This window comes from Gorilla gorilla, chromosome 16 (genome assembly GCF_029281585.2).
Source record: "Gorilla gorilla gorilla isolate KB3781 chromosome 16, NHGRI_mGorGor1-v2.1_pri, whole genome shotgun sequence".
Taxonomy (NCBI): Eukaryota; Metazoa; Chordata; class Mammalia; order Primates; family Hominidae; genus Gorilla; species Gorilla gorilla.
In genome coordinates this window covers 85,087,623-85,101,913 of record NC_073240.2, presented here as the reverse complement: position 1 = coordinate 85,101,913, position 14,291 = coordinate 85,087,623, and the positions used below count along the sequence as shown (strand labels likewise).

The 14,291-nt window shown below is 45.5% G+C and overlaps 1 protein-coding gene across 5 annotated transcripts in view; it reads right to left on the bottom strand.

Moving 5' to 3' along the window:
- SH3GL3 (SH3 domain containing GRB2 like 3, endophilin A3) overlaps window positions 1-14,291 on the bottom strand; it is a 149,539-nt gene that overhangs the window by 29,944 nt on the left and 105,304 nt on the right. For all 5 annotated transcript variants that reach the window (XR_010131063.1, XR_008671717.2, XM_031002433.3 and 2 more), the window contains 2 exons: window positions 11,779-11,937; window positions 1,431-1,534 (listed from right to left, as the gene is read on the bottom strand). Coding sequence is in view for 3 of the 5 variants with exons in the window: in XM_031002433.3 (XP_030858293.1) it covers window positions 1,431-1,534; window positions 11,779-11,937 (263 nt within the window). In the remaining 2 variants the exon portion in view is untranslated. The remainder of the gene's footprint in view (window positions 1-1,430; window positions 1,535-11,778; window positions 11,938-14,291) is intronic.

The window sequence follows — 14,291 nt, the reverse complement described above, 5'->3', positions numbered from 1 at the left end:
TGGAGGTGATATCACAAATGTAGTTTTTCGACTCCCTATTTGAGCTTGTGAGTGAAATTCATCTTGAAGAAGACTAATTGGGCCAGCCATGGTGGCTCATGCCTGTAATCCCAGCACTTTGGGAGGCCAAGGTGCTCACCTGAGGTCAGGAGTTCGAGATCAGCCTGGCCAACATGGTGAAACCCCATCTCTACGAAAAATACAAAAATTAGCCAGGCATGGTGGTGGGTGCCTGTAATCCCAGCTACTCGGGAGGCTTAGGCAGGAGAATCTCTTGAAACTGGAAGGTGGAGGCTGCAGTGAGCAGAGGTTACGGTGAGCCAAGATGGCGCCACTGCACTCCAGCCTGGGCAACAGAGCACGACTCCATCTCAAAACAAAACGAAACAAAAGACTAATTTTCTTCATCAAGTCTCTGAGGCATCCAGCAAGTGCCTGGGACGCAGTCGGCACCCAGTGATGGGAGCTGCCTTCTCCCTCACTCTACTCTTATAGACTATGATAGAATTATGAAAATACACTCCTGTCAGTAACAGGTAAACTATCTGCCTGCAGAAGTGGATGCTTCAGGGACTGAACACATCTTTGTCTTCCCTAGGTAACTACATCATTGATTTAAGTAAAAATCCCTCCAAATTTATGCATTACCATAATCCTGTGTAAAACAATTTTCTGTTATCAAACCTAATTTAAAAAGGGTATTTTAACCCAATATTTTAATAAACAGGGTTGCCATTCAGACTATATATAATATTACTAATTTTCAGAAAAGTATAGGCTACATCTATGATTAAATTCACAAGGAATGCAGAAACCTTTCTTTGATTGTTCAGAAGATATTTTTGACTCTTTCAATACCTGTCAATATTATGAACACAGCCTGAAATTTGTCAATATTTTGACTCTTTCAATACTAGTCAATATTATGAACATATCCTGAAATTCGTACTGGTGAAATGAAGACATTATCTTTTTTTTTTTTTTTTTTTTTTACAGATATTTACATATTTTCCATACAGCATCTCACTTTTTTCCATAGCTCTGGATGTTTTCCATCCCTTTGTGAATGGGGAGCTAAACTCTCATCAAATCAGCAATGAAGCCAGGGTAGTTCTGTAGGGGTTGATGTCCCAGGTGGGAGAGCAACTTGGTTAGTTGCCCTAAACACGGGTCACAAAAAAAGGGATTTAATGAAAAGAAAAAGGAGAAAAGCTGCCAGGTCCCTTTTCCCAGTTCTATCCTACTGGCCAAAGCCAGTACTTATTATCTCAGTCCCATCCCACATCCAACCATGAAAGCCAGTGAAAGAAAATTCAAAACAGAATGAGGCAGGGGAAGGGGGAGATGGAGAGATGGAGAGACAGACAGATGGATTTCAATAGATGTTACCTCCGCAGCCCTTGGCTTGTAAGAAACATGGAGGTGCTTACCGCATCTGTAGCTTGCTCTGCAGCTCCTGCAGAATCTCTGTGGACTGTTTGTGATAGTCTAATGCTGCCTCTATGAACACAGCCAACTGGCTGACTTGTTCTACCTGCAGAAGAAGTGGAAAATTATTCCATGGAGGCCCGAGCCTGTGTAATGTCCAGAGAGGAGACCAGCAGCAAAGACCTAGCTTTGCAGGGAAGACCAGTGTCTGCTTTGGTCCATTTCATTTAATTTCATCTAGTAGCTCTGTATAATAATCATACAGGTCATGGTATGGAGCTATAAATGCTGGAAAAACATGTTCAAATTTATTTGTGATTATGAATTTGATTTAACTCAATAAAATGCCTGTTTTTCCAATTAGATGATGATTTTTCTCAGCAGATTTTCTATGCTATAAAGCTCATGGATTTGAAAACAGAGAGATAAAGCTCTTCCAGTTACAAATGAAGCCAACATTTAGCAAAAGAACTGCCTACTTAGTCAAGTGTCTCAACACGCACTTTCTAGCTAAGCCAAATCAAGACATTAAGTACATTAAACAGTTAAGAACTGTAAATGAAACAGATAAGAAAGGGGGCCAGGGAGCAACATGTGAACTGGGGCAAAGATTTTCCCGTCCCCTCTATGCGTTTTGTTGCTATCCACTCAACATATTTTCCCTGAAACATAGAGCTAAAGGGAATGAACTATAAAGACACTGGCATCTCTGTTTCCCACAAATCAAGACATTCATGAAATTAATGACTAACTTTCAATGAATTTTTTAGAGCTGTGTCTCATAAGGAAAAACCTGGATGATATGGGGCTGTATAATTTGAGGAAAAGCAATCTAAGGAAGGCCTGAGAGCTTTCCTGCTCCCCCACGTGTCTGAGGGGCTGCTACAGGAAAGAGATTAATGAAGCTTATTTCTGAAAGCCCCAGAGGCAAGCTCCAGAGGGTTGAGGTGATGGGCCTTCCCCAGCAAGAATCCAATCAACTCTAGAGCTGGACAAAGACACAAATCAAAATCAATCCTACACTTCCCAGGCTTCCCCAAAGCCTATGCATCATTTCCATACTTCATTTTCTACTCAGCTTTAGGGCAAAGTCTGCCTGCTGATTCATTTACACAATCTCACCCTGCCTAACCAACCATGGACTTAGCCTTCAAAGATCCAAGCTACTTTCATTTGTAGTTGCAAATCATTCTTTAGTTGCCTGTACTTAAATTTTTCTTACTCACTTATACTATTTTAAACACGGGCTCAATATGCACGTAAGAGACACATTGAATTCCATGTGTGCCAAGCTGTGATCAGCATCTGAACAATGAAATCCTGTCGGGTTTCATTTACTTTACCATGCTCTGTGGCTGGAAAAGCAACAAGCCTAGCCTCAAATTTCCAAAAACCCAATAAACAAAACAAAGACAGCCTGGCCCCTACTAAATCCTAAGGATTTCTTAAATTTCATCTCTTTGGCTTTTACACGTACTTTTAAATAAGTCCAGGGCCATGGCCTAGCACAATCGTAGTAGAATTTGTTACAGAAACAATTTTTCTTCCTTACAGTGCTAGAGTGGTGTGCTTGGTAAAATCTATGCCATGCCTCTCTGCCTTTAGTAAAATTTATTTGCCCTGTCTTATTACCCACTTTAAAAAATGCTTGCATTTTATAATTTTTAAAGAAATAGTGAAAGATAGCTAAATTAATATTTCTTGAAACATATTTGGGGTGGGGAACGGGAAGGGGGCAAGGGGATTACCAGCTATCCTCCCTGTCGTGGCTAAAACACAAGGTGATGTAATCTAGAGATGCATTCGTAACTGCTCATTGGGTGGCTGACTTTGGGAAGGAAATGAATCCTGAAAACCCTTAAACCTTGGGAAACAATGGCAGCACTGCCCAATGCTTGCACCTAGTAGGTGCTCAGTACAAGTCCTGAAGGGCTGGCTACTAGGCTGTAAGTTTCTTGTTGACAGTAAAGAGCAGGTGTGCTACGATAGATTATTTTCCTCTTGATTTCAGAAAATTGAAGCTTCCAGCTGTCCCCCAGGTCATGAGCATTGAGCTGTGTGCTGGGGACCATGGGGACCAACACAGGTACATTCAGCTTCCTGAACCATGATTAGAAATAAATACCTAGACAGGCAGAACCAAGATAAAGCAACAAACTCAGGCCTAGCAAGAGCCAAAACCTGACCAAAAGGTAAAACATTTCTTCCATTGTTGGAATTTCAGCAGTCCATCTGTTGAATCAGAGAAAGTCACCTGGGGTGGGAAGAAAGGCTTAATTCCACTTCCGGGTTGAGACCTGGGCTGACACTGTGCTGGTGCCATCTTGAGAGCAAAGTGTGACCTCACCCATGAAAATGTTCATGTGATATACGCCAAGGAACTGGATTTACAGAGAATCCACTCCCTTTTCTGAAAGTGAAGCACTCTAGCTCCTACAGATGGGCTCACACTCAGCTGATGTTTGAAGTGAGAAACTCATAATGCAAGCTGACTTCCATGCAGGTTAGAGGTCAAGGAGGCACAGGCCTCGGTGGTTGACAAATGTGTGAAGGGAGGGCTGTGAAGAAGCTACTTGGGAGACACACAGAACCATAAAACCAGAGGGGGCCTAAAGTAGACAGAATCATGGAACCTGCAAAGATGTCCAAATCTTAATTCCCCAAACCTGCAAATATGTTACTTTACATAGCAAAAGGGACTTTGCGGTTATGATTGAGTTAAGGATCTTAACATGAAGAGATTATTTTGGAACGTCTGAATGGCTCAATGTAATCACGAGGTCCTTTAAGGGGGAGACAGGAGTGCCAAGGTCAGAGAAGATATGACAATGGAAGCAGAGGTCACAATGAGATACGTGAAGATGCTGTGCCGCTGGCTGTGAAGAGGGAGGAAGCGAAGAATGAGCCAAGAAATGCAGGTGGCCTGTAGAAGCTGGAAAAGGCAAAGAAGCAGCTTCTTCCTCAAGAGCCTCCAGAACAAACGTGGTCCTACCCACACCTTGATTTTAGGACTCTAGGCTGGAAGACAATAAATGTATGTTGCTTTAAGCTACAGTTTGTGGTCATTTGTTATGGCCCCAATAGGAAACTGATACAGAGCTGCTTTAGCCCATCCTCAAACTATGGAAAAACCTAACAATGAGATTAGTGCTGCCCAGGGTCCCCCATTCATGGTGATGGGAGTTGTTGCCTGGAGACGCATAAGAACCAAGCTCAGGGGGTAATGGGCCCATCATGGCTGGGCCTGGGGACTTCATTGTTGGTTTGGCTGTATCCCAGGGCTCCTCACTCTCTTCTGAGGGATAACCCCAAAACAGGAATTAACTCAATTTATCTCCCATGGCAGACTATACACAATAAACAATCCACAAGTGACACATGTGTGTCACCTGTGGATGCATTTCATTCCAAACCTCTCTATAGCTGGAAACCAATGGATGATTAGCAGCATATATGGCCGTTGGGAGTATCTTAGTCCTGGGGATGGAAACAGAGAATAGATGTCCCCAACTACAATGGACTAAGGATACTAGAAGTTTCTAGGAGTTATGGAAACCCCAGGGACACTTGCATAAGATCTGAGCCATTGGCCTGGCCTTGTGAGCCAACTGCAAAAGGCTTAGGCTGTACCCAAAGGAAGAATGGCTCAAAGGACTGCATATTGTAACAAAGGCTGTCTTAGGCCAACTCTGCAAGAGGACTATGGAAACTGGGGTGCCTAGAAGGAGCAGGGCTGGGAACCCTCCTCCTCTGACCCTTTAGCAATCCCTTACCAGGGGACTTGGTGAGCAGCTGGGTGAGTAAGCAGAGAGTAGCACACCCTGAAGCCCATGGTGAGGATAGAGAGAGAACTGTGATGTGAGTAGCTGATGCCTGTCCAGACGCCTGGGGTCTGCAAGTGTGTTTGGCATGCAGGAATAAAGAAGTGTACATCTTCAAAAGACGACAAGCCATTCTCTTTCACAACTGAAAAGGCACATTTCCCATAGAGGTCATCTTCAATTTACAGTGTAATAATACCAGTAATTTCTTGCTCTATCATATCAAAGACCTCTACTCTTTTTGGATTCCTCAGAGAAGCTATGGAAAATTTCTCACGTATTTTGCAGTCTGGTCATAAACAGATGACTTTTTCAATGCGGCAAAAGCCTTTATTCAGAGTTTCTGAGAAAGTTTGAGTAAGGCAATTAAATTAATAACATGGATAATAATCCCTTACACTTTTATTCTCCACTTTATCCTTCTAAAGAATTTCTCAAATGCAGTTGTTAATTTGCCTGATACCAGTCAGGTGAAATGATTTTCCCAGAGGCTTAGCAGAAACAAGATCAGAAACAGAATTCAGGTATCTCACGCCTTGCTGGGTATGCTTTCTACAAGTTCAATACTTCCTAATGCATCTTACTCCACACATTACAGTCCCTGAAACATTAGTAATAATATAACAATGTGACAGAATTCTGTGGTCAAGTAAGTCTGGTAAACTGCCAACTGTATTTTCTGTTAGGAACCGCTTAGAGATTAATCTTTCATACTGTCAAATAAAGACTCCGAAAAGTCTTGTGATAAAGAAACTGTTTAGTTTTATTTAACCCAGGGTTTCCCAAACTTATGTGACCACAGAGACATTATTAATGCAAAACACACTAACATCCCATGGAATGGATTTTGGAAAATGCTACTCTAGACCAATGGAAAGACCTCAGGAATCTGGAATCTAGTAATTCCACTGGTCTTGGGAACCCATGAATGGAAGGAGGATCCCGTAGCTGGTGAATGTATACCAAGACAGCCAGTACTGCAGGTGCCTGGACTCACTGGACTGAAATAGGCATCTTCTATGGAATATCTCTGATTTCTGCTAATGCCAAAGACCTACATTTGCTACTAGTAAGCTGTGAGGAATAATGAGGAATAAACTTCTCTGCAAAGACAGAAGAGGTGACAGTGTGTTAACAAGCCTATGGGTGATATAGTGTTCCCAAGATACGGCAATGAAGGCTGGTAACCAGTCTGCTGACTTTCCCACACTTTCCTCCAAGAGGAGGGCTGCCCTGGGTACTTCTCAGGACCCTGCCAGGCCCAACTTGGCCTGGTGAGAAAGCAGTCATGGGACTGCCCCTCTTGGATCCCTGGAAAGTTGGAGAACCAAAACACCTCCTGGCTTGCATCACTGCCTATAGAATAATGACACTGCTCAGCCTCAGGCAAGATGTGAAGAGATGCTCAATGTCTCCAATCCAGCTCCCATTCACAAGACAACCAAAGGCTACAGTGTGGGGCTGAAGGAGACTCTTCTTCATTCTCCCATTCCCAGTTCTGCCAAAAATAGATGAGAAAATAGATAAAACTTCTGCTTAGGAATGTTAGAGTTAGCATGTCATGTCTCTCTACCTCCCCTTCCTTTGGTGATTCATCTAACTGGTAAGATTACGGGAGTGGCACCCACTTGGCCCTAATAACCAGGGTACCTAGACACTGCAAGGAAAGGCAGTAGGGGCCTGGCTCTGGGCTCCGGATTTCTCAAGAAAGTGGGTTTGTGAAGCGGCCACAAGATCGTGTGTCATCTGGCTCTGTGGTCTCTGCACCCGCTCTCTCTGCAGGGGCTCCAAGGTCTAGACTTCAGGCCAGGAATAGCTCATTGGACTTCTACTGTGGGCCCAGGCCCAAGCTGCCCCTTCCAACATGGCTTTCTAGAGAGCCCTGTTCTCTGAGCAAGGGGCTGGCGTGTGATCTCGTGTGGCTCCTCGGGTTTGTTTCTCAGTTGGGAGAATGCAGAGGTGAGGACAGTGAACAACCACACCCTGGAAATCCCTGCAAATGGCCTGTTGGCCAGAAAACCCTAGGAAGTACTACATCTGGAGACCCAGGAAAGACCAAGTCTGTTAACTCCAGTCAGGGTTCTCCTCACATCAGTCAGAGTTTTGGCAAACAGTTTCTTTTGAGGCATTCCCCGGTGAAGCTTTTATTGTGTCTTAGCCAGGATGATGAGACATGAGGGCTGGAGAAGACACCAGCTCTTCCCCCAGGGTGAGATTTTGGTCTTTGAATTGTCAGTGCCAAACAGAGATGGACAGGTAGCCCAAGAGTACCAAGCACACCCATCTCAGAGGATTTCCCTTCATTTGCTTCTCTGCTTATTCACTTTCTCTTTGGAGCGAATGCTTCTAAGTCCTCTTGCCAGGCCCTCCTCTTCCTCCTCTTGTGGATGAGGTTGGGGGTGCTCCCTAGTTAGTAGGATGGGTTGCTCTGCCTCAGTCACTGGCTCTGCAGGGTTGGGGCCAGCAAGGCTCCCACTCACCCAGCTTCAGCGTCTCAGGCTGTGTCTGGGTGGTAAGACAGGCGGGCTCTCCCCTAGAGCTGGCTGTCATCCACCGAAGGTGCAAGGAGGGGAAAGTGCCAACAGGACTTTAGGCCCAGGCCATGTCCTTCAGCACAGTTGACCAGGAGGTCTGTATTTTACAGTTTTCAAGCATTCTCATCAGTTAAAGAGATGTCCCTTGATTCCAATCCGGCTTTTTTGTCACTTCCTCCATTGGTCAGAACCCAAAGGATGAATGGCTGTGACTGACATCCCCAAACTTCCCACCACAGTAACAGAAGCATGTCCCACTTGTGTCTGGAGGAAGTGTCAGGGCCTCTGCTGCCTGCCACCAGGCTTCCCTTGCAGCCACTCATTTGACAGTTTGTGCACCTTGTCTCCAGCAGGTACCAGATCAGGTAGAAACACCGTCCAATCCATCAGGCAGCAGCACCCAAAGACCCACTGTGTTTGACATGGCGATTAGAACAGGTCCCAGCCACCTTTAGTTTCTGCCAGGAAATCCAGCCCTCCCCAGCCATCCCGAAACACAGCTCCTCATGCAGGACTTCCCCACCAGGAAAGGAAGCAACATGGCAACAAGAGGTTGAGTGACCAAGGTTGGACGTGTGGGTTGTGACTCACAGGGAGCAGGAAACCAGAGTCCCATGGTCTACAAGGCCACCAGCTCTGGCCTGGTTGTTGGAGATGGGCCAAACACAGGGCCAAGGGTTCAATGTATGCCCCATCAACCATGTGTTGGCATTTTGTCTTTCTCCCAACTAGTCACATTCTCTGTTTATCCCCAAGCACCAGGCAGTATCGGCATTGGCATGTTAGGTCCAAGGAGTGACCAGCAGGAGATTTTTCTCTAGCTTGTCTGGTCAACAGGAGAGGATGGTCAGACCACCTGGCTATGGCACAGACACACTGACATGGAAAAGGATGAGGTGATGCCCTCTGATCTAACTGCTGTTGACCCCAAGAAGAGAGTAAGATGGGCTTCTGAAGCCTACACAATCATCTCTGAGTCTCCTCAGCTATAAACCTGGGTAGGAGAAAAGGTAAACGCACATGCACCATGATAGGGACCATCAACAGCACCCCCTTAGCCTCTTTATCATGGGGTGTCAGTGAATGGTAGCTCTTGTCATTGTCATCATCATTATCACCACTGTCTTTATCATTATCACTATCACCACCATTACCGCAAGAAGCAGCAGCCAGAGCACACCTAGCAGCCATTGCAGCTACAGATGGCAGGAAGCAGGAAGCAGGAAGCAGGAAGCAGGAAGGAGGGAAGAGCCTAGTTCCCGGGCAGCCTGGGCAGCCCATCTCCGTTTCACAACGTTGGTCTCCTCCCACCTCAGTGGCAGAAGTAGAAGCCAGACAACCCCTCCTTATGAAGGTGAAGACCCCAGGATCCAGGATGAGGGAGCAGCCCCGACTCCCCAGAGCTGAACAGGTGAAACCTCCACTCACCTGCAGGTCAATTTCCCACAGGAAGCCTTGGAGGAAACACTGCAACCAGGCCGGAGCAAGGCCAGCACCAGAGCCCCTGTGGAGCTTGGGCTAGGAACCAGCTCTTACTTCTGCTGGGGCAGGGTGGGAGGACTTAACCCATTTGTGACAGGCAGAATACGAGTTACTGTCAAAACACGGACAAATGATTGAGCTTTTATAATGAAGGGATCCTTTTTGACTTCTGACTGATACTGAGGGGGAAAACTGAGGTCTCCTGGGTCAACTGCTAAGGCCGGCGTGGCTCAGACAGGCTTCCCTCACGGAGCACTTCGCAAAAACCCATCATTGTGGTTCCCGCATGAAGGCAGTGAATGGAACAAATGGGTCAGACGGCGCATCTGACACACAAGACACAATCTCAGAGTTTAAGCCATGAATGGGCCTGGAGCCAGCAGGGCAACATTCCATATGGCCGGCCCAACAAGGAGTATCTGATACATGTCACACTTCAAATACATTTTCTAAAGACTTCAAAACAATACAGCAATCTGAAACAAAACAAAATCGCTGTTGCTTGGGGACAATTTCAAGAGGAAATTTATATATTTAAAGAAAAACAGAGATACCAAACTGTCACACCTCCTCCTATTTCCCAAAAAAAAATGTAAAAAAAAAAAAATTAAAAGAAGAAACACAGTAGAGTGTACTTTTCAGGACTCAGTGGTTTAATGGGCATGGGAAATTTCAAATTGGCATTTCCAGTTGGGAGAATAAATTCTCCGGGATGAATGTCTTGTCAGTATTGGACATAATTCCTCCATACATCACCATGGTAAATAAAGGGTGCTCAATGCATTTTGACTTGACTCAAAAGATGTAAGACCTCAGTGTACCTTTAAATAAACTGTTATAAGTACGACATGGTCTTGAGGATAAATAAACCTCCTGACTTGTTCCCACAGGTTTAAAAACTTAACAATTAGGTCCCATACTAATACTGGGGCTGAGACAGCTCCTGGCATCGCTGAAGCCAGGCTGAGGGCAGGGGCTCCGGAGGGAGGCAGGTGGCTGACACCTCTTCCACTCAGGCAGTCAAAGTGCCAATGGCCCCTTAAACCCAAGGCCGAGCAGGGAGGCCACCCCCAGCTGCGTGTTGCCTGGTCAGGAGTCACCGTCCTCCTTAATTCCATTTCATTTGACTTTACTTGGACAAATCAAATCAAAGCAAATGGCAGGAACCACAGTACAACAGAAGATTGGCACTTCTGAGGGATAAGATCCGAGACCTTCACAATTCCCGAGCCCACAAGCACCACTATGGAACAGCTGAAAAATTTGGGTCATGCTTTTGTGTCCTCAATGTGGGCTATGACAGGTAAAGGCACCAGAGAGCTGGGGGATGACAGCGGCTGTCCGCCCCCAGCTAAGAGAGCTGCTCTCCCTTAACCATCTGCCTTGCCAAGTACTTTTCAGTCTCAGCAAAATGGCAAATTACTACATGACCTCGACTTTTCATTCTCCTGTGAAACCATAAATGCTACGGCCTCACATACAAAAGCCAGTCTACTTAGCAATCTTCAGAGACAACCTCTGAAGCAATCCTGGGATAAACAGGACTCCTCAAGATTTAAGATATTGAGTCAGGGGCTGGCGTGGTGGCTCACACCTGTAATCCCAGCACTTTGGGAGGCTGAGTCGGGTAGGTGGCTTGAGCCCAAGAGTTCATGACCAGCCTGGGCAACATGGCGAAACTCCCATCTTGACAAAAAATTATCCGGGTTTGGTGGCATGCCTGTGATCCCAGCTATCCAGGAGGCTGAGGTGGGAAGATCGCTTGAGCCTGGGAGGTCGAGGCTGCAGTGAGTCACAATCGTGCCACTGCACTCCAGCCTGGGCAACAGAGTGAGACCCTGTCTCCAAAAAAAGATGTGAGTCAGGGCTTGCTGGATGTCTGAAGCAATCAATCTCTCAGGCAGGAGATAGGAGAAAATTCTAGAAACTTGCATAACAACTAAGGCTTTAGAGCAAGTTTGTCCAACCTGTGGCCCACAAGCCACATGTGGCCCAGGATGGCTTTGAATGTGGCCCAACACAAACTCATAAACTTTCTTAAAACATTATGAGATTGGACGGGGGTGGTGGCTCACACCTTTAATCCCAGGCGGGCAGATCACGAGGTCAGGAGATCGAGACCCTCCTGGCCAACATGGTGAAACCCTATCTCTACTAAAAATACAAAAATTAGCTGAGTATGGTGGTGCGTGGCTGTAATCCTAGCTACTCAGAAGGCTGAGGCATGAGAATCACTTGAACCAAGGAGACGGAGGTTGTAGTGAGCCGAGATGGCACCACTGCACTCCAGCCTGGTGACAGAGTGAGACTCCATCTCAAAAAAAAAAAAAAAATTATGATTTTTTTTTTAAGCTCATCAGCTATTGTTAGTATTAGTGTATTTTATGTGTGGCCCAGGGAAGCCAAAAGATTGGACACTCCTGCTTTAGAGTTTTTCAACATGCCGATCATAGTCATATATTCAATGTTTCGTTCATTTACATTAAAATCTCCTATTTGGTTTAAATACTTACATCATTTTCTAAAAAGTTAAACATGCTTCTTTCAGCCAACTCCTTTGACTCTTCAAATTTTTCTACCGCTTGTCTGACTTCTTCGTCTGGTATCTTACCTACTCGTTTCTTTTTATAATCGTAATCCAGGCGGCGGCCTTCCAGCTTTTTCAGGTGATGCTAAAAAAAGAGAATGGAGTCCCTCAGAGAGGTGCTACATTCAAAATCTGGCACAAAAAATTATTTCTATTAAAATGGTCATTGCTTTTTCTCGGCCTAGATTCCAGAGGGCAGGAACCCACCTTACACTGCTGTTGGGAGCACCTCAGCACCTGATGGAGGCTCCCCTCACTTCAGGTGCTCCAGGAATATTTGTGGAATTAATGAATGAATGGACAGATCGGTGATAGAATGAATGAGTGTCTTTATGGAGTGTAATGATGCAGTAGCCATGCTCAGATATTATTTTCCAACGTTCTTTATACGATCCCTCACTTCAGCCTTCTTAATGTCCAGATAATTTCTAACCAGGTTAACCAAACAAAACACAGTAGGAACATTTCTTTTGGCACTATTGTCAACTCCTGACTAAGTAGTAGACTATAAAATCACAAACTTCTACAATCCCTTAGAATATTAACGGATCTCCGTAAAGTTCCCAAACAATCAAGAAATAAGTTGCGTAAAACGCTGTTAATGAATGCAAAGGAGAGAGATTCACAGACAACCTCTGAAACAGTAAAATTTCTAAACAATATTATAACCCCTTTAACAAAATATAACAGTTAGAACTGTCCACTCATGGAACAGGCTGCCTTGCGTAGCAGTAGGTTTCCCATCACAGTTTGTGTCCAAGCAGAGAGACCCCGTGTCAGAAACAGTGTCCAGTGGGATAGCTATACAGGACAAGGGAGGGGTCCCTGGAGAGTTTATGGCTGTAATCCTCGGAAATCAGATACCAGGCATCGAAAGTGTATGTAGAAACTGATCATCCCACTGAAGCATGGGGATAGCTTGCACTATTCATTTTAGCAGGAAGCACTGCTTCTAACCTCCATGACTCGGTGAAAAGAGCACACAAGACCCAGAGAGTCAGAAACATCTCTCTCCTTGCTCTGTGACTTTGGGCTGGTCCCTAATTCCTCTGTACCTCTACATGAACACCTGAAAGTCAGCCGTATGTCAAATGAACAGGCCCCTGACCCCTGATTTCTGAGCGACACAGAGCATAGCTGAGACTATGAAAGGCTTCCTAAACCTTGGACTCTTAACTTTCCATCATCCACATAATTTAAGTTTAGATTTACAGTTCTGTATCAAACAGCAGCTGAGTAACAAGATGGCATTTAGAAAACTATTTTGTTGCATAGAGAACTGCAACATTTCAGAATAAGTGTGTTTTACACATTTCACCCACTTACTACTCAGGACCACATATGTGTCTGTGGTTGGCCAGGTGGAGGAGCAATGCTGACTTTTCATATGACCTTCCTCCATGATGACAGCACAAGAAGAAATAAAAGTTGCTGTATGTCAGCAAAGGAGGCATTTGGTTTTACAACTGTGCATTTGGGGGAGATGTTTTGGCATCCCCAGAACCCAGACTGTCACTTCTCTAGAATCAACTGTTCAAAAATAATTTGTAAAAACATCTCCTGTACCCCACCAACATATACACCTACTATGTACCCACAAAAATTAAAATTAAAAAAATAAAATAATGTGTGAGCACAAACCACGTGGCAGGCTTGTGACTACAAGCAACAAACCACGATCACTCACCCCGAGGAATGGACTGCCCAACATGAGCAAAAGGTAAGCAACAGTGCTCATGGCACAGGGGCACAGAAGGGATACCCCACGAAGTCTAGCGAAAGAACAAACAGCTTCCCAAAGGAAAGCACATCCGAGCTGAGGGGTGAGGTGACAGCCAGGAGAAGGGGTGAAAGGACAAAGACTGCAAATAGCGAGAAAGCACAAAGCAAAACGTCACCAGGGAGCTGGAAATAATTCAGTGAGGCTGGGCAGAGTTCATGTGGGGAAGGGGTGGCAATAAGGCCACAGAGGAAAGGAGGGGCCAGGCTGTGAAGGGCTGAGGGTCTGTATCTTCACCCCACTGCCAGTGGGCAGCCAGGAAGGTTTGCAGCTCAGAAAGGGTGCCCTGGCTGTGGGCTGGAGAATGGACAGGAGGGAGTGACACCAGGGGTCAAGGGCAGCTGTGCTGATGTGTGTAAATGTTAACAGGAAGAAGCCAACAGACAGAAAGGGAAAGAATGAAGATACAGCAGAGAGGACGATGGATGTCACAACGGCCCTGAGGAGGTGAGAGGTGACAGCCCTTGCGGCCCAGAGGAGGACTGGCTTGAGAGCAACAGGGACATGTTTCCCCTGAGATGGAAGAAGAGGATGGTATGAGTGTCGGGGCCAAGGGGTGTGCAGGTGGGGAGTGGGATGTTTAGGGAGCTCCTGAATGGATGCTTTCATTTCTCACTCAAACTTCCTGAATTCTCCCTCATACCCTTTGCTTTCAGCAG